The sequence below is a fragment of the Carcharhinus amblyrhynchos genome, chromosome 11, assembly GCF_965287045.1.
Source record: "Carcharhinus amblyrhynchos chromosome 11, sCarAmb.v2.hapA, whole genome shotgun sequence".
Taxonomy (NCBI): domain Eukaryota; kingdom Metazoa; phylum Chordata; class Chondrichthyes; order Carcharhiniformes; family Carcharhinidae; genus Carcharhinus; species Carcharhinus amblyrhynchos.
In genome coordinates this window covers 17285166-17304166 of record NC_137334.1, presented here as the reverse complement: position 1 = coordinate 17304166, position 19001 = coordinate 17285166, and the positions used below count along the sequence as shown (strand labels likewise).

At 46.6% G+C, this 19001-nt stretch overlaps 1 protein-coding gene across 1 annotated transcript in view; it reads right to left on the bottom strand.

The window, feature by feature from the left end:
• Nucleotides 1-551: 551 nt before the first annotated feature.
• agap1 (ArfGAP with GTPase domain, ankyrin repeat and PH domain 1) overlaps nt 552-19001 on the bottom strand; it is a 712549-nt gene continuing 694099 nt past the window's right edge. The window contains exons 15-16 of the mRNA XM_080198627.1: nt 13622-13877; nt 552-4112 (exon numbers count right to left, since the gene is read on the bottom strand). Coding sequence (XP_080054753.1) covers nt 3885-4112; nt 13622-13877 — 484 coding nt within the window. The 3' untranslated portion in view covers nt 552-3884. The remainder of the gene's footprint in view (nt 4113-13621; nt 13878-19001) is intronic.

The following is a 19001-nucleotide window of genomic DNA, read 5'->3' as shown; positions in this document are numbered from 1 at the left end:
ATTGGAGGAGTGTTAGAGCGATGATTCGGGATTGGAGGAGTGTTAGAGCGATGATTCGGGATTGGAGGAGTGTTAGAGCGATGATTCGGGATTGGAGGAGTGTTAGAGCGATGATTCGGGATTGGAGGAGTGTTAGAGCGATGATTCGGGATTGGAGGAGTGTTAGAGCGATGATTCGGGATTGGAGGAGTGTTAGAGCGATGAGTCGGGATTGGAGGAGTGTTAGAGCGATGAGTCGGGATTGGAGGAGTGTTAGAGCGATGATTCGGGATTGCAGGAGTGTTAGAGCAATGAGTCGGGATTGGAGGAGTGTTAGAGCGATGAGTCGGGATTGGAGGAGTGTTAGAGCAATGATCCTGGATTGGAGGGAGTGTTAGAGCGATGATTCGGGATTGGAAGAGTGTTACAGCGATGATTCTGGATTGGAGGAGTGTTAGAGCGATGATTCTGGATTGGAGGGAGTGTTAGAGCGATGATTCGGGATTGCAGGAGTGTTAGAGTGATGATTTTGGATTGGAGGGAGTGTTAGAGTGATGATTTTGGATTGGAGGGAGTGTTAGAGTGATGATTTTGGATTGGAGGGAGTGTTAGACTGATGATTTTGGATTGGAGGGAGTGTTAGAGCAGTGAGTTGGGATTGGAGGGAGTGTTGGAGCGATGATTCTGGATTGGAGGGAGTGTTGGAGCGATGATTCTGGATTGGAGAGAGTGTTAGAGCAAAGATTCGGGATTGGAGGGAATGTTAGAGCGATGATTCGGGATTGGAGGAAGTATTACAGCAATGATTCTGATTGGAGGGAATGTTAGAGCAATGGTTATGACTGGAAGAGTGTTAGAGCGATGATTCTGATTGGGGGAGTGTTAGAGCAGTGATTCTGGATTGGAGGGAGTGTTAGAGCGATGATTCGGGATTGGAGGAGTGTTAGAGCGATGATTCGGGATTGGAGGAGTGTTAGAGCGATGATTCGGGATTGGAGGAGTGTTAGAGCGATGATTCGGGATTGGAGGAGTGTTAGAGCAATGAGTCGGGATTGGAGGAGTGTTAGAGCGATGATTCGGGATTGCAGGAGTGTTAGAGCGATGAGTCGGGATTGGAGGAGTGTTAGAGCAATGAGTCGGGATTGGAGGAGTGTTAGAGCAATGATTCGGGATTGGAAGAGTGTTACAGCAATGATTCTGCATTGGAGGAGTGTCAATTAATAATTCAGGATTAGTGAGATGCTTTGGATTTACTTCACAGGGTCTGATGGGTTATTGAATTGTAACACAGAATCTGAAGATGTAATCTGATCTTTGATGCACCACCTACAAACATTAACACGTTTTTAAGAGTGAATTGCAGGAAAGCAAATTCTCTTGTACGTTGTATTACAATTGTCAAGTTTAGTAAAGCAGTTAGCTTTTATACCAGGGTGTCAATTTGGAACAAAGTTGAACTGGATTCTAAATACACAGATACGCTGCTGAGAGCCACACAGCCCTGTTAACAGATTACTGGCAGTGTGTGAATCCTGTTGATGCAGAAATGTGCACGTTTGTGTTTCATTTGTAGGATCTGAGGGAAATCCATTGAGGCATAAGTTTCCCGGGCCTGTGGCAACCTGGCATGGATTTTAGCTTGGATGTTTCGACTGATACCAATCCAATTTGGACAGGCTGCGTATGAGCAAAATGTGACTTCAGGATTCAGACCAGTAGTTATGTGTTTGTTGTCAGAGATCTCTTCCTTTCTGTCTAGAATCCACAATCAATAAACTACACCTCAATCTTACAAAGCTGTGCGTTGGAACTAACACATCATGGTCTCCACAAGTGCCAATCTACCATGGCGGGAGATAGGAAAGACACACACAAGAAGAATATTTCTGATTGTACTGACAGTGTCTGCACCTCTCTGCTGTTTTTCATCAATTAGAAGGAAATGCTAAGGAGCACACATCTCTCCACCTCTCTTCTATCTTCGCTTACCTGTTTTTGCAAAGAAATAAGACCTCTGCCTGGGGAGGATAGGAGAGAGCACTGTGTGCACATACCGACACTGTTTTCCGAGATCGGAGGACTCTGGACATTAAAAGGTTTGAGGGTCACGACAACTTACCCTCTGATTTGCCACCAGAATCAATCACCTCTCCATCTTTCGGCAGGGGGAAAGAGGGGGGCCAGTGGCTGGCAGGAGTGTGGATAAAAGATGAAGAAGTAGGTGTATTGCAACATCTGACAGGAAACTTGGAATTGAAAACACACAAAGCACTGAAAACTGACAAGCCAAAGTATTCATCCTTTAAATCATACAGGAGGGACAAGTGTAAAATCAATTTCTCGCTCTCAAACAGTGTAGTAACGTTGGTAGTCATTTAGAAGGAAGTCTAGGTCTGTTAAAGGTAGTCAGACTCTTCTTGTTAAAACGTAGCAGTGCCAGGGATCTAGTACATGGAATGCACAAGAAAGGACTAGAAAAATACATCTTATTTGGACTCAATGCTGGATTGTAAAAGTGACTGGAGTTTAAATTGTGCATCTCTGATGAATAAATCAATTTCCAACCCCCACTCCACCCCCACCAGAAGGACACAGAGCCAATAACTCTTGGACAAGATCAGCCATTTCACTGTGGCTAGAGTAAAAAACAACTGTCAGGTCTTTCAAACAATCCCCCTTTCCCCTCCCTGCAAAGTCAAAGGCAAAATCCAATGGAATGAACAAGATTATGTACAGCATATAAATAGTATAGCGTCAAGAGTTTACATCTTACTTACAAACAGAACGGAGAATTCTTTCAGGAAAGGCTTGCTTGGACAACAGCATCATCCTATCCACTTTGGAAGATGCTCCAGTGAGGGTGAGGGTCAGAGGGGCTGTGTGCTAATGACTGAGGGATAAAGCTTAAGAGTGATCAATTCCCTTTCTTTCCTTAAAACCTGCACGCTACATAAATGCTTACAGCCTTTTAATCATGTGCAGCCCACACTTCCGTCTACAGCACAACACCCGACTCAACAGCAAGCAGTCTCTGCATTCAGTAAACAGATTGCACTTGGGGAGAATGGTGTGGAGTGAAGGCTACAGGGGTGGGGGGAGGGGGAAGAGAAGGAGGACCCCCTTTTCCTTTGAATAGGGAGAGGACTAAAAATTAAATAGACACTAAATTATGACAGGGAATTTAGGAAGAAGGGCTCAGAGGACTGGAAAGAATGTGACTGCGATAATGTGCTTCTTGTGTGAATATTGCAATCACATCCAAGCAGTCACTGAACCGTGCCATGTAACTACCTCCTCAGCTAATATGCTTTTCTCTATTATGACTAATCATGTTCTATTAAACAGTGGTAATGCTGGAAGAACTGAACTATACAAGTGTAATGAAGCTCGTATTCTCCCCGGACAGATTAGCCACAACTGATTTGACACATACCATCATAGGAGCTTCAAACCTGACAAACTCTGGGCTCTGGGCTGATTTATGTCAGCAATGGCCCTCCACAGAAGAGCTGAATCAACCTGTTTGGTAGAGGTGAAACGTACTGACAGCTAATTGCCAATGCCTGAAAGTTCCATTTCCCTTCTCCGCAGTCCCGGGTCTGTCTGTTGGTCCAGTGTTGTAAAAGCACTCAGCATTTTTTCACCCCCGACTTTGGGTTCTTCCAAAGTGGACAATTCCTGGTCCTTTCAAATCTTTCATTGTTTTTTTTTGTCGGCACAGAGCCTCGTCTCATTTGTCGAATGAGCTGATTCACGACTGGTCATCTTCGTTCTCCCTGCCTCTCCGGCTCTTCACGTTGCTACCAGAACTTAATCAGGGGTGGAATGAGATTTCACAGATACGAGGCTGTAAAGGGCGAGGTTCAGCGCTGCTCTCGAAACACAACAGTGTGATGTGCACCTCCTCAAATCACTGTGGGCAGTTTCATGTCCATCCTTCCGCCGCTGTTATTGTTGTTGTTGCTGCGGTTGCCGCTCTTGCGGGACAGGTTGGGCGTTGCCACAAGGATGAAGTGCTCCTCAGGGCAGCCATACTGGAGGAGGATATCGCTGCACTCCTGACTCATCGCTTGCCTGGCATAGGCCAGCGCAGTGTTCCCATGGGTGTCGCGTGCCATGATGTCAACTCCATACTGTAAGATCAAGGGAAAGGGTCAGAACATTGTGACTGCAGGAGGCCATTCGGCCCACTCAAGCCTGACATGCCATTCAATTACATTGAGGCTGACCTGCATCTCAACTCCATTTACCCACCTCGGTTCCATATCCTTAATAGACTTTAAGACATGGGAGCAGACATAGGCCCATTTGGCCTACTGCTCATACCACTGTGCAAAAAAAGTCCTCTGACCACCAGCCCTGAATTTCCTGGTTCAAATTTTAAAGTAAAGCACTGAATTAGATTTTGACCAGGTTTGTTATAATTTTGTTCTTTATTAGAAGCTGGGTTATTCAGTTGGACTTGTGATAAACGTCAGTCCTGACAGTTTCCCCTTTTCCAAAGGAAATCTTTTTTTCCAAAAATGTTTAGAAACTTAGTCAAAGTCTCTGCTACTCTTCCCTAACTTTTCCCATGGAGCTGTCAGCTCCCTGTTATTGGCTTACTTTGAGGAAAGTCTTTAATACGAAAGAATTTAAAAAACAACTATACAAGCTATCGATTCCCACCATCACCGGGAGCTCGCTAGGCAGAGTGAAATTGGTTCAACCATTTGCTTGATTTTATTTCTCACCTGAGTGGCAACTCTGATTGGACGGAAATGTCACCAAATGACTTTCACCTCCAACTGCTCCCAGACTCTTCAGCCACCATCTTGCTTTACCAATGAGGGGAAGTGATGGCCTAATAGTGTTATCACTAGACTATTAATCCAGAAACTCAGCTAACGTTCTGGGGACCCAGGTTCGAACCCCACCATGGCAGATGGTGAAATTTGATTTCAATAAAAATATCTAACGTAAGAATCTGTTGATAACCATGAAACCATTGTCAATTATCGGAAAAAGCCATCTGGGTCCTAATGTCCTTTAGGAAAGGAAATCTGCTGTCCTTACCTTGTCTGGCCTACATGTGACTCTCAACTGCCCTTGGGCAACTAGGGTTGGGCTGGCCAGCCAGTGACACCCATGCCCCACAAAAGAATAAAAAGGAAACAAAAAGACCCTCCATTCTTGTTGGTCCATCAGCTTCATATCCAATACCTGATGGCTCCTTATGTCACAAGGATACTGAATGGCACAGCAAGCTCAAAGAGACAAATGGCCTCCTCTTGAACCTAATTCTTTTAGCCAATACACAAAAGTGTTCAATATAAATTTAGTTTCTCATGCCCCTGTAATTTTTCTCCCCAACTGCTCCTAGCACTTTCCAGGAATTAAAATCTGACCTGTCGGAAAGTTGGAAGCCATTGATGTGATGTCAAAATCACTACTTGTTATAAAGTGTACAGCCAGCTGACAAGGGGGGAACAAAAGGTGTGAAATGCTCCCATTTTCTCTTTTGTGATGTGGAGAGGGAGAGGAGGTTTCAGCACATTCCTGAATCTCTGCCCTCATCTTGCACAAGGCAGATCTTGTGGCTGTGTGCAAACCTGGTTGAGTTGGATGTCCCAATTCTAGAGCAAAGGCTTGGCACGAGGGAATAACAGGCCCTCCCAGCTGCTGCAGGTCCTACAACAGGGTGCACCCAGGCCAAATCTCCGCTCTTAAACAATGGCTTTTCCTCTCGAAGCACCTGCTCTTCAACTGAATATACCATTCCTCAGCAGGAACTGGAGGTCCCTAACGAGTCTGTGGGTGAATAAATATTCCCAGCTCCTCCCCCACACTCCAGCATGGTTTTTGTGCTATATACATAAAGCTAAGGCCTGGGTTCTGCTGTGCTCACATTACAGAAAGTTAGCGTGTAGATGTAGCCAGCAGTGTGGAGGACAAACGGATAATGGCAGGGAGAATAGAGTACAAGAATCAGATATGTTTGCTACAATTGTATATGGCTTTGGTGAGACCATACTTGCAATGCTATGCACAATGTCATCTCCATATCTAATAAAGAATATAGTTGCACTGGAGGCAACACAGCAAAGATTGTTTCCTGAAATGAGAAGGCTATAGTGTGGGTCTGAGTAATTAGGGTCAATATTCTCTGGGGGTTTAGAAGAATGAGATTCTGGACATGAGATTTTGGAGGGAAATGATTGAATAGAGACAGAGATTGTTTCCTCAGTCTGAGATATTGAGAACATGGATCACTATCTCAGGATAATAATAATCTAAGGCTGAGATGAGGAGAATTTCCTTTACCCAAACTATTATGAATTTTTCAAATTCTCTATCCAAAGGTTTGTAGATGTGTTACATTCAAGGCTGAGGTGGATAAATTTCTGGTCTCTCAGGGAATCTAGGGGAGGTTTTGATGGAAAAGCTCGGGCAATGACTACACCAAATGATGCAGCAGCCTTGGGGAGACGTATTGGCCACTCCGGCTCCAATTACCTAAATACTCACTCCCACTCCGTGGCTTCAGTTGATGATGACTAGTGTTCAACTCCTTCTATGGACTCGCCTCTCCCTATTCCTGTAACCTCCAACTCTCCAAGAGCCTGGAACTCTTTACAATTTTGGCTTCCTTGTGCACGGCTGACTTCCTTCAGCCGGCTTTCCAAGAATCCCAATCTCTGGAATTCTCTTCCAAGATTCTCTGCCTCCCTTCTTTTAAGAGGCTCCTTAAAGCCTACCAAGCTTACGGTACCCTGTTGTAATATGTCCTCATGTGGCTCAGAGTCAAACTTTGTTTCATGACGGATCCTGCTAAGCCCCTTGGGACATTTGATGAAGTGAAAGGTGCTATATAAATGCAAGTCGTTGTTGCTGCAGCTCTTGCAAGTTAGATGGGGAAACACTAGTTGAAAGTCAGCTGATTACTATCCACTGGCTTCCCTGCTGGGCGTCAGGGAAAGGCAGTCTTGCCTCCAACAATTCCATTGCAGAACAGGAAGGTGGAACAGGACCCATGTATGGATCAACAGAAATACAGCAGAGGAGCACAATGGGTAGGAAAGCATATATCGATCCCTCAGCTATTGGTCATGGCTCAGTGGATAAGAACTCTTGTCTAAAAGTCAAATGGCTATGGGTTCAAGCCACATTCCTGTGCAGTAATAAGGAGATGCTGTAATGCTGGATGCAATCACAGAATCTGCAGAGCAGCACAAGGCCATTCGGCCCATCGAGTTTGCACCGGCTCTCTAACAGAGCAGTTTATCCAGACCCACCAGCCCACCCTATCCCATAGCTAATGCCTCTAACCTATGGGTGGCACAGTGATTAGCACTGCTGCCTCATAGCGCCACGGTCCTGGGTTCAATTCCCGGCTTGGGTCACTGTCTGCAGGGGGTTCCACCAGATGCTCCGGTTTCCACCCACAGTCCCAAAGATGTGCTGGTTAGGTGCACTGGCCATGATAAATTGCCCTTCAGTGTATCCGAACAGGCACCGGAGTGTGGCGGCTGGGGGATTTTCACAGGAACTTCACTGAGATGTTAATGTAAGCCTACTTTTAATACAAGTAAATAAACTTTAACCTACACATGTTGAGACGTGGCGAAAAACTGCAGCAGGCGATGGTGCAGAGGGGCCTCGGGGTCCTTGTGCATGAGTCGCAAAAACCCAGCTTGCAGGTGCAGCAGGTGATCAGGAAGGCGAATGGGATGCTGGCCTTCATAGCGAGGCGGATTGAATATAAAAGTAGGGAGGTCTTGCTGCGGCTATATAGGGCATTGGTGAGGCCGCAGCTGGAGTACTGTGTGCAGTTTTGGGCGCCGTACTTACACAAGGATATTTTGGCCTTGGAGGGAGTGCAGAGGAGGTTTACTAGGCTGATGCCGGAGTTGAGGGGGTTGGGCTATGAGGAGAGGCTGAATAAACTAGGATTGTACTCGTTAGAGTTTAGAAGAATGAGGGGAGATCTCATTGAGACATATAAGATGATGAATGGGATGGATAGGATAGAGGTGGAGAGACTCTTCCCACTCAGAAAGGACAGCAGGACTAGGGGGCACAGCCTCAAGATAAAGGGGGGCGGTTTAGAACGGAGTTGAGGAGGAACTTCTTCACTCAAAGGGTGGTGAATCTCTGGAATTCTCTGCCCGTTGAAGTGGTGGAGGCTACCTCGCTAAATATTTTTAAGACGCGGGTTGATGGGTTTTTGATAAGAGAGGAGATTAAGGGTTATGGGGAGAGGGCGGGAATGTGGAACTGAGACACGAAAGATCAGCCATGATCTTATTGAATGGCGGGGCAGGCTCGAAGGGCTAGATGGCCTACTCCTGCTCCTATTTCTTATGTTCTTATGACACTAACAGGCATTTAGCATAGTCAATCCCCAGGACCGGATGGAATGCATCCGAGGGTTCTGAAAGAAATGGCGGAGGTGATAGTGGATGCCTTGGTGGTTATTTTCCAGACGTCGCTGGATTCCGGGGAAGTGCCGGAAGATTGGAAAACGGCTAATGTTACGCCGTTGTTTAAGAAGGGTGCCAGGCAAAAGGCGGGGAATTATAGGCCGGTTAGTTTAACGTCTGTGGTAGGTAAAATGTTAGAATCCGTCATTAAGCAGGAAATTGCGAGGCATCTTGAAGGGAATTGCTTGATAGGGCGGACGCAACACGGTTTCATTAAAGGGAAGTCGTGTCTGACAAATTTACTGGAGTTCTATGAGGATGTGTCTAGGGCAGTGGATAGAGGAGAGCCGGTGGATGTGGTCTTTCTGGATTTTCAGAAGGCGTTTGACAAGGTACCTCACAAGAGGTTATTGCAGAAGGTCAGGGGACATGGAGTTGGGGGTAGGGTGTTAGCGTGGATAGAGGATTGGTTGTCAAATAGGAGGCAGAGAGTGGGGGTCAATGGGTGCTATTCGGATTGGCGGTTGGTGACTAGTGGGGTGCCCCAGGGGTCGGTGCTGGGGCCTCAGCTATTTACCATTTACATAGATGATCTGGAGGAGGGAACCGAGTGCAGGGTGTCGAAATTTGCTGATGACACCAAGATTGGGGGAAAGGCAAATTGTGCGGAGGGTGTGGAGAGTCTGCAGAAGGATCTAGATAGGCTGGGCGAATGGGCCAGGAAATGGCAAATGGAATTTAATGTTGGCAAGTGTGAGGTGGTCCACTTTGGTAGGAAGAATGGTAGGAAGGACTATTACTTACGTGGCGAAAAACTGCAGCAGGCGACGGTGCAGAGGGACCTCGGGGTCCTTGTGCATGAGTCGCAAAAACCCAGCTTGCAGGTGCAGCAGGTGGTCAGGAAGGCGAATGGGATGCTGGCCTTCATAGCGAGGGGGATTGAATATAAAAGTAGGGAGGTCTTGCTGCAGCTGTATAGGGCATTGGTGAGGCCGCAGCTGGAGTACTGTGTGCAGTTTTGGGCGCCGCACCTGCGCAAGGATATTTTGGCCCTGGAGGGAGTGCAGAGGAGGTTTACTAGGCTGATACCGGAGTTGAGGGGATTGAGCTATGAGGAGAGGCTGAATAAACTAGGCTTGTACTCGTTAGAGTTTAGAAGAATGAGGGGAGATCTCATTGAGACGTATAAGATGATGAATGGGATGGATAGGATAGAGGTGGAGAGACTCTTCCCGCTCAAAAAAGACAGTAGGACTAGGGGGCACAGCCTCAAGATAAAGGGGAGGCGGTTTAGAACGGAGTTGAGGAGGAACTTCTTCACTCAAAGGGTGGTGAATCTCTGGAATTCTCTGCCCGTTGAAGTGGTGGAGGCTGCCTCGCTAAATATTTTTAAGAAGCGGGTTGATGGGTTCTTGATAAGAGAGGGGATTAAGGGTTATGGGGAGAGGGCGGGAAAGTGGAACTGAGCCACAACAGATCAGCCATGATCTTATTGAATGGCGGGGCAGGCTCGAAGGGCTAGATGGCCTACTCCTGCTCCTATTTCTTATGTTCTTATGTTCTTATGTTCAATCCACCTAACCTGCGCACCTTTGGAGTGTGGGAGGAAACTGGAGCACCCGGAGGAAACCCACGCAGACACGGGGAGAACGCGTGTTACGTGAAGGGCAGGACTGGCAGCTGAATGTTCCTGGGTATAAGTGTTATAGGTGTGACAGAGGAGGGTTAAAGAGAGGTGGAGGGGTGGCACTGTTAGTAAAGGAGAACATCACAGTAGTGCAGAGGGAGGACAATATGGAGGAGTTAGGGATTGAGTCGCTGTGGGTGGAGTTGAGGAATAAAAAGGGAGAGATTACGATGCTAGGGGTATACTATAGGCCACCCAACAGCCCGAGGTCAGTGGAGGAAGGCATTTGCAGGGGCATTTTGGGTAGGTGCAGGAAGAAATAGGGTGGTTGTAGTGGGTGACTTTAATCTTCCTGGAGTGGATTGGAAGGGGCCTAGAGCTGGGGGTATGGAGGGTGAGGAGTTTGTAAAATGTGTTTTGGAAGGGTCCCTAGAGCAGTATGTAACTAGCCCGACTAGGGAAGGGGCTATACTGGATTTAGTGTTGGGTAATGAGCCGGGGCAGGTGGTTGAGGTTGAGGTAGGCGAACATGTGGCTAACAGTGACCACAAGTCCGTCTACTTTAGGATAAAAATGGAAAGGGATGAGTGCCAGCCGAACGGGAGGGTGCTGAACTGGGGGAAGGCAAGCTATAGCAGGATTAGGAGGGAGCTGCAGGACACTGATTGGGAGGGACTGTTAGCTGGCAAGTCCACGGTTGGCAAGTGGGAGGCTTTTAAGGGCAAACTGAAAATGTTGCAGGAGAGGCATGTTTCGGTTAAGCGGAAGGATGGGAAAGGTAGGATTAGAGAGCCGTGGATTCCAGGGGGTATCGAAGACTTGGTGAGAAAGAAGAGGGAGGCGTATGTTAGGTCGAAACAACCGGGTACGGAGAGTGCGCTGGAGGAATATAGAGAGAGTAGGAGGGAGCTAAAAAGGGGAGTTAGAAGGGCGAAAAGAGGGCATGAAACGGCTTTGGCTGATAGGATTAAGGAAAATCCAAAGGCGTTTTATTCCTATATTAGGAGCAAGAGAATAGTTAGAGGGAAAATTGGTCCTCTTAGGGACAAAAGTGGGGAGTTATGTATTGAGCCGGAGGGAATGGGGGAGCTCCTGAATGAATACTTTGCGTCGGTATTCACGAAGGAGAGGGGTTCGGTGTCGTGCGGTGTCTTGGAGGGAGCTGTGGATCAGTGGCAGGAAATAACTATTACAAGGAAGGAAGTGCTAGGGCTTTTAGGTAGCATAAGGATGGATAAAGCTCCGGGGCCTGATGGTATTTATCCCAGGCTGCTTAGGGAGGTGAAAGATGAAATTGCTGGGCCTCTGGCGCAAATCTTTGTCTCTTCTTTGGACACAGGTGAGGTCCCAGAAGACTGGAGGGTAGCAAATGTGGTACTGCTGTTTAAAAAAGGTAGTAGGGATAACCCTGGAAATTATAGACCTGTGAGTTTGACATCGGTGGTAGGGAAATTAATGGAAAAAATACTTAGGGGTAGGATGTATGAGCATTTGGAGCATTGCGATCTAATTAGGGATACGCAACATGGCTTTGTTAGAGGGAGGTCTTGCCTTACGAATCTGGTAGAATTCTTTTGAGGAGGTGACAAAAACGGTTGACGATGGGAGAGCCGTTGATGTCATCTATATGGATTTCAGTAAGGCGTTTGACAAAGTCCCTCATGGTAGGCTGGTGGAAAAGATTAAGGCGCATGGGATATAAGGACAGGTAGCTAGGTGGATTGAGAACTGGCTGGGCAATAGGAGACAGAGGGTAGTTGTTGAGGGGACCTTTTCGGGCTGGAGGCCAGTGACCAGTGGTGTGCCGCAGGGCTCAGTACTGGGACCTCTCCTCTTTGTAGTATACATAAACGATTTGGAAGAGAGCTTAAGTGGTGTGATCAGCAAGTTTGCGGATGACACCAAGACGGCAGGGTTGGCGGATACTGAGGTGGAATGTCAGGTGATACAACAGGATATAGATAGGTTGGTACATTGGGCAGATAGGTGGCAGATGGAATTTAATCCTGACAAATGCAAGGTGATGCATTTTGGAAGGAATAATGCAGAGAGGAGCTACGTGATAAAAGGTAGACCGATTAGGAGTATAGAAATACAGAGGGACCTGGGAGTGCAGGTTCACAAGTCTATGAAGGTTGCGACACAAGTGGAGAAGGTTGTGAGGAAAGCTTATGGAATGCTAGCCTTTATAGGAAGGGGTATAGAGTGTAGGAGCTGCCGTCTAATGCTTCAGTTGTACAGAACGTTGGTTAGACCGCATTTGGAGTACTGCGTCCAGTTCTGGTCACCTTACTACCAGAAGGACGTGGAGACTCTGGAAAGGGTGCAGAGGAGATTTACCAGGATGTTGCTGGCATGGAGGGACTGAGTTACGAGGAAAGGTTGGAGAAACTGGGACTTTTCTCCTTGGAAAGACGGAAATTGAGGGGAGACATGATAGAGGTATATAAGATACTGAAGGGAATAGATAGAGTCAATAGTGAGAGACTGCTCCCTAGACTGGGTACAATTACGAGAGGTCATGATTTAAGGGTGAGGGGGGAGAAGTATAATTTGGATGTGAGAGGAAGGTTCTTCACGCAGAGGGTCGCGGGGGTATGGAACGCGCTACCGAGTAGGGTGATGGAGGCAGGAACGTTGGACTCGTTTAACGAGGATGGAGGGTTATAGTAGGGGGTATTAAATAGGGTCAGTGCCTCGGGAGACACCAGAAATGCAGAATTGTATGTTAACGTTTTTGTCTTTTTATTCTGCAGGTGGAGGTCCACCTCGTTGTCAAACGAGGGGCATGCACACGGTGGGTCGTGCGTGGGCTGCTCTTAGATGTTCTGGGAGTGGCCTAGTACTTCGTGTCGGTGTGTGTGCTTGATCCTGGACCGGTAGACGGGCGCCGCAACAGCTCAGTGACTAGCACTGCTAGCTGTGCAGATACATGGATTTGGGCCTGTGTCTGTGGGAGTTTGTGCATTCTCCCTGTGGTTGCGTGGGTTTCCTCCGGGCGCTCCGGTTTCCTCCCACACCCCAAAGATGTGCTCTCAGGCTGATTGGTTTACTAAATTGACACTATTCTCCCCTGAATCTGGCTAAGTTAGGGGTTCTACTCGCAGACACGCAGGGTAGAATAGGTGTAGGAGGATGCGGCGGCGCGGGCTCGTTGGGCCGAAGGGCCTGTTTCCCGTGCTGGGTTGTTCTCTGTTCTTTGTTAACACACAGACTCCACACAAACAGTGTCTCAAGGCGGGAATTGAACCCTGGTCCCTGGCACTGTGAGGCAGCAGTGCTAACCACAGTACACTGTGTTCACCCTCCCCCACCCGACTTTCAGGTGAGATATTAAAACTTGTCTGCCCTCTCAGGCATATGTTATTGTTTTAAAAAGACAGGGGCGTTCTCTCCAGCAGCTCTGGCCAATATTAATCCAACATTACAAAGGCAGATGATCTGTTTATTTATTGCTGTAGGTGGGCCCTTGCTGGAACCTGACATCACAACAGTAACAACATTCGAAAGGTACTTCATTGGCTATAAAGTGCTTGGGGATGCTGAGGTTGTGAAGGGTGCTGAAGAAATGCAAATCTGCCTTTTCTTTTGAAATTGTCACACATTCACCTACCCAGATCAAGAGCTGAGTGAGAACAACATTCCCTTTTCTACAGGCCAGGTGCAGGGATGTGCGACAGTCTCCCTCTCCGTAAGTTTCGTTCACTTCATCCTTGGAGCCGTGGGCTAGCAGTAGGATGACTGCCCGCAAGTTCTCCTCAGCTGTGGCATGTAGCAGCTGTTGTCCCAAGGGAACGTCCGAGCATGGCGGTGGGATCAGGAACAGTTTCTGTTCATACTTAGCACGGATCCAACGCTCCTTCTCTTCTCTGTGAGATACAGGAGGGAAAAAAACAAAAGTTTTATCCAGTATATTTACACTGTTTTTCATCTGTATCTCCATCACATGGTTGCTGCTGCATGCACTACCTACAGGGTGCAACTCTCCCAGGTTCACAAGAACATAAGAAATAGGAGCAGGAGTAGGCCATCTAGCCCTTTGAGCCTACCCCACCATTCAATAAGATCATGGCTGATCTGAAGTGGATCAGTTCCACTTTCCCACTTTCTCCCCATAACCCTTAATTCCCTTGTCCGTCAAAAACCTATCTACCCGTGACTTAAATATATTTAGCGAGGTAGCCTCCACCACTTCAACGGGCAGAGAATTCCAGAGATTCACCACCCTTTGAGTGAAGAAGTTCCTCCTCAACTCCGATCTAAAGTGCCCCCCCCCCTTTATCTTGAGGCTGTGCCCTCTAGTCCTGCTATCCTTTCTAAGCGGGAAGAATCTCTCTACCTCTACCCTATCCATCCCTTTCATTATCTTATATGTCTCTATAAGATCCCCCTTCATCCTTCTAAACCCCAACGAGTACAGACCCAGTCTATTTAGTCTCTCTTCATAGTCCAACCCCCTCATCTCCAGTATCAGCCTAGTGAACCTCCTCTGCACTCCCTCCAAGGCCAAAATATCCTTGCGCAAGTGCAGCGACCAAAACTGCACACAGTACTCCAGCTGCGGCCTCACCAGTACCCTGTACAGTTGCAGCGAGACCTCCCTGCTTTTATATTCTATCCCCCTCGCTATAAAGGCCAGCATCCCATTCGCCTTCTTGATCACCTGCTGCACCTGCAGACTGGGATTTTGCGACTCATGCACAAGGACCCCCAGGTCCCTCTGCACCGTAGCATGCTGCAGCTTTTTGCCCTTTAAATAGTAATCCCTCCTACTATTATTTCTGCCAAAGTGGATAACCTCACACTTGCTAACATTATACTCCATCTGCCAGGTCCAGGTCCTCGCCCACTCGCTCAGCCTACCCAGTTCTTTCGCCACTCAGACATCTATCAAAGGAACAAGGATAGCAGGTGCAGGGGAACAACACAACCTGCAAGGACCCCTCCAGGTCACACACCTACCCAACCTACGCCTGTTGCTGGGTCAAAATCCTGGAACTCGTTGTGGGGAATCTCCCCTCCATCAAATGGCCCAACACCACCTCCTCAGGGGCAATTATTGATGGGCAATAAACACAATAGCTATATGGCAAGAATAAATTAAATTATAAAGTGGAAATATTGAAAGGATTAGACAAGATTAATACCCTATGTCAATTCAATCTATTGTTTGCTGAAAATTTCTAATCAACAGATTGCTAATACAGTTATAAACTGGATGGACAGTTCTGTACTACATGTTATCCATTCATCTATTTACTTTGCGTTTGTACGAACGTCTGGTTCCAAATTGCTTGGGTCATGCAGCTCCTTGACAGAAAGGGATTCATGGCCATGTTTGTGGAAGGTCTGAAACTCAGACATGTAGCAAATATTGAAGGTAACAAGGCCAGATTTCAGGAGACTAGTGAAATGGGCAGAAATGTGGCAAATTGAATTAGATACAGAGGGCTGTGATATGCTTCATATGAACAGGAAAGAGGATAGTGAACACCAGCTAAATGGACAGTTTTAAAGGAGGGTGCAGGAGCAGGAGTGTGTGTGTGCACAAGTCTTTGAAGGTTGCAGGACGATGAGAATGATGTTAAAAAACTGGAAACCAATCTTGGCTTTCTAAATGAAGATGTTGAGTACATGGCAGGCAAAATACGTTAAACCTTTACAAAACACTGGGTAGGATCCCAGGAATGATATTACATCTAATGTTGGGCACGAACTTTAGGTTGGATTTCAAAGGCCTCAGAAATGGCACAGGAGAGATTTACTAGACTGACACCAGGGGTAAGAGACTTCAGTTTTATAAAGAAATTCTAGTCTTTCCCTTACAGCAGAGAAGGTTAGGGAGATATTATTGAAAAGCTTGAAACCTTTTGACAGCGTGAATAAAAAGACTCTGCTTCCAGTAGCAGGAGAGCTGGTAAACCAAAGGTAATTGGAAAAAGCTCCAGAGGCCAGAGGAGGAAATTTCTTTACACAACAAATGGTGATCTGGAATGGGCTGCCTGACAAAGTGGTGGAAGCAGATTCAATAATAATTCTCAAAAAGAAATTGGACACAAACCTGAAAGAGAAGAATTTGCAGGGCTATACAGGAAAGGGAGGGAGGAGTGGGTCTAATTGGATAGCTCATTCAAAAGGCTGGCACAGGCACCATCTCCTGTCTGTTCTGCATGATTCTCCACCCCTCTTTCATTAAATGATCAATTCCAATCTCAATAATGCAGCCGGGAGAAACTGTTCAGAAAGGCGGGGGGGGGGGGGGGGGGGGGGAAACAGGAGTCAAAATCAACATGAGGCTTAGAGACATCCTGATGTCCTCTCACTTCCTGGCAGAAGGTTAGAAATTAAATACTCTCTTTGTACCTTGGAGGATACTAACAGGAGATTGAAAATTCAAGAGGATGATGTTCCAATTATTTTTCTATAGAATCCAGGAAGGTTTGCTTTGGGTGTGGAAGGGATACAAGCTGACTTTGCGATGACCCCAACTCCTACATTCCATTTGTTCTCGAGTGGAAAGGTAAAACAGGATTTGTACTGTGAGCATCTAAGGGCCTGTTTACACTCTTATCTGTAATCCAGTGTTGTGTTCACTCTAATCTGAATTAAAATGCGAAGGTAAATAGATTAACTGGATTAGTTGTGCATCATTTCCTGGTGGGTTGGAATAACACTTCAGTGACCTCAGGTTCACCTGGTGCCCTAGTTTAATAGCTCCTTTAGTCTTGTTCTACCCATAGCTCTACAGAGCAATGCCAATGTAATGCACTGACTTCCAACACAACGGGTCAAATCAAGGGACTTCAGCAATAGGTAGCAGAAACATAAAACCAATTTTGTTTATATGCTGCTTCTGTTTTTACCATGGTGTTGAAGTATCATCCTAATGTTTAACTGTGCACGTTTGCAATGCAATCAGATAACTACGTATAACTTAAAGCAAAGAAATAGGCCATTTGGTCCAACTGGTCTATGCTGGTGCTAATACTCTTCATGAGTCTCCTCCCATCCTACTTCAGCTCAGTTAATCAGCCTAATCTATTTCTTTCTCTCTAATGAATTTTGAGCTTCCCCCTAAATGCATCAATGCCAATTGTCTCAACTGCTCCACATGGCAGCAAATTTCCCTTTCTCACCATTCTGACTAATTAAGTTATTTTAAGTAAATAATAGACCATAGAATCCTACAGTGCAGGAGGAGGCCATTTGGCCCATCAAGTCTGCATTGACAATAATCCCACCAAGGCCCTATCCCCTTAGCCTCTTGCATTTATCCTAGCTAGTCCCCCTGGCACTAGGGGGCAATTTAGCATGGCCAATCCACCTAACCTGCACATCTTTGGACTGTGGGAGGAAACCAGAGCATCTGGAAGAAACCCACGCTGACACGGGGAGAACATGCAGACTCCGCACAGGCAGTGATCCAAGCCGGGAATGGAACCTGGGTCTCTGGTGCTGTGAGGCAGCAGTGCTGACCACTGTGCCGCCATACTGCTCCCACTTCCCATTAGATTCACTGGTTTGCATCTGTCACTGGAGCCTCTAATTTTGGATTCTTCCACAAGTTCTCTCATGTACAATCCTTCATAATTTGAACCTCTTTGTATTAATTATTAGGTAAGCATGCAGTCATCTCTTATCTGGAAAGAAGAGCCCTCGGCTTGCTCAGTCTTTCCCCAGTGGTTAGAGTGATGGGACAATGTGTTGTGGTGATGTTGGCTGAGATATAAATATTGCCAGGCCACTGGGGAGAACATGATCTTCTCCAAAATAGTGTCATGGGATTGCTCATATTCACCTGTGAGAACAAATGTGTTGTCAGTCTAACACCTAATTTGAAAGACGGCATCTCTGGTTGTGTAGCACTCCCTCAGTACTGCACTGGGAGTGTCTGCCTAAATTCAGTGCTCAAGTCTCTGGCTGATTCAGTGGTGAGAGTGTTACCAACTGAGCCATGGTAGAGGGCTAATTTCCTGCTCAGAAGCAGTTGACTGGCGTCTAAAATGCTTCACAATGTCCTGTCATCATGAAAGGCGCTATATGAATGCAAGTCCTTTTTTTCTCACTTTCCTGAAGTAGGTTTCCTTATCTCAAGGCACAATCTCAAATTTAAAGCCTTCTACACCTGTCTGTAGAGAAATGTTTCTGACTGTCAATTTGGAGAGGTACTGACACAAATTTCAGAAACATCAAACAGTACGTTCACCACAACAATAAGGAATCTCACAACACCAGGTTAAAGTCCAACAGGTTTATCTGGAATCATGAGCTTTCAGAGTGCTGCTTCTTTATCAGGTGAGTCCACATCATGGCCACCATCAACAAGGCATGAGTCAAGAGTGTGATGGAACACTCTCCATTTGCCTGGATGATTGAGGCTTCAACAACACTCAAGAAACTCAACACCATCCAGGGTATCACATGTAATTGGCACCACATTCAGCACTTTTCGTATTCACTCCCTCCACCCGAGACCCACAGCGTCAGCAGTGTGTACCATCTACAACTTGCCAAGGATCCTTTGACAGCACCTTCCAAACCCAAGAACTGCACCACTTAGAAGGAAAAAGGCAACAGATACATGGGAACACCACCATCCTGACTTGGGATTATAGTGCCAAATTTTTCACTGTTGATGGATTATAATCCTGGAACTCCCTCGCTAACATCATTATGGACATGGACTGCAGTGGTTCACGTCATATTAGGGATAGGCAATAATTGTTGGCCTAGCCAGCGATGTCCTCATCCCGTGAACAAAGAAAGTAAGAGCCTACTATAATAGTAATGTCCCTGTCCCCAGTAGGGCAGAACGCAGGGACCCTTGGACCCTGCTAGCTTAGTTTTGCAGAAAGACTCAGTCAGTTGTTATAAAGACATATGGAGAGTTGGTTAGTCAGCCAGCACAGACAGAGAGAGGAGAAATAGACAGAGAAAGGCAGTCACTGCACCATGAGTATTAGTCATTCAATAGAGACAGAGTGAGTGTGGTT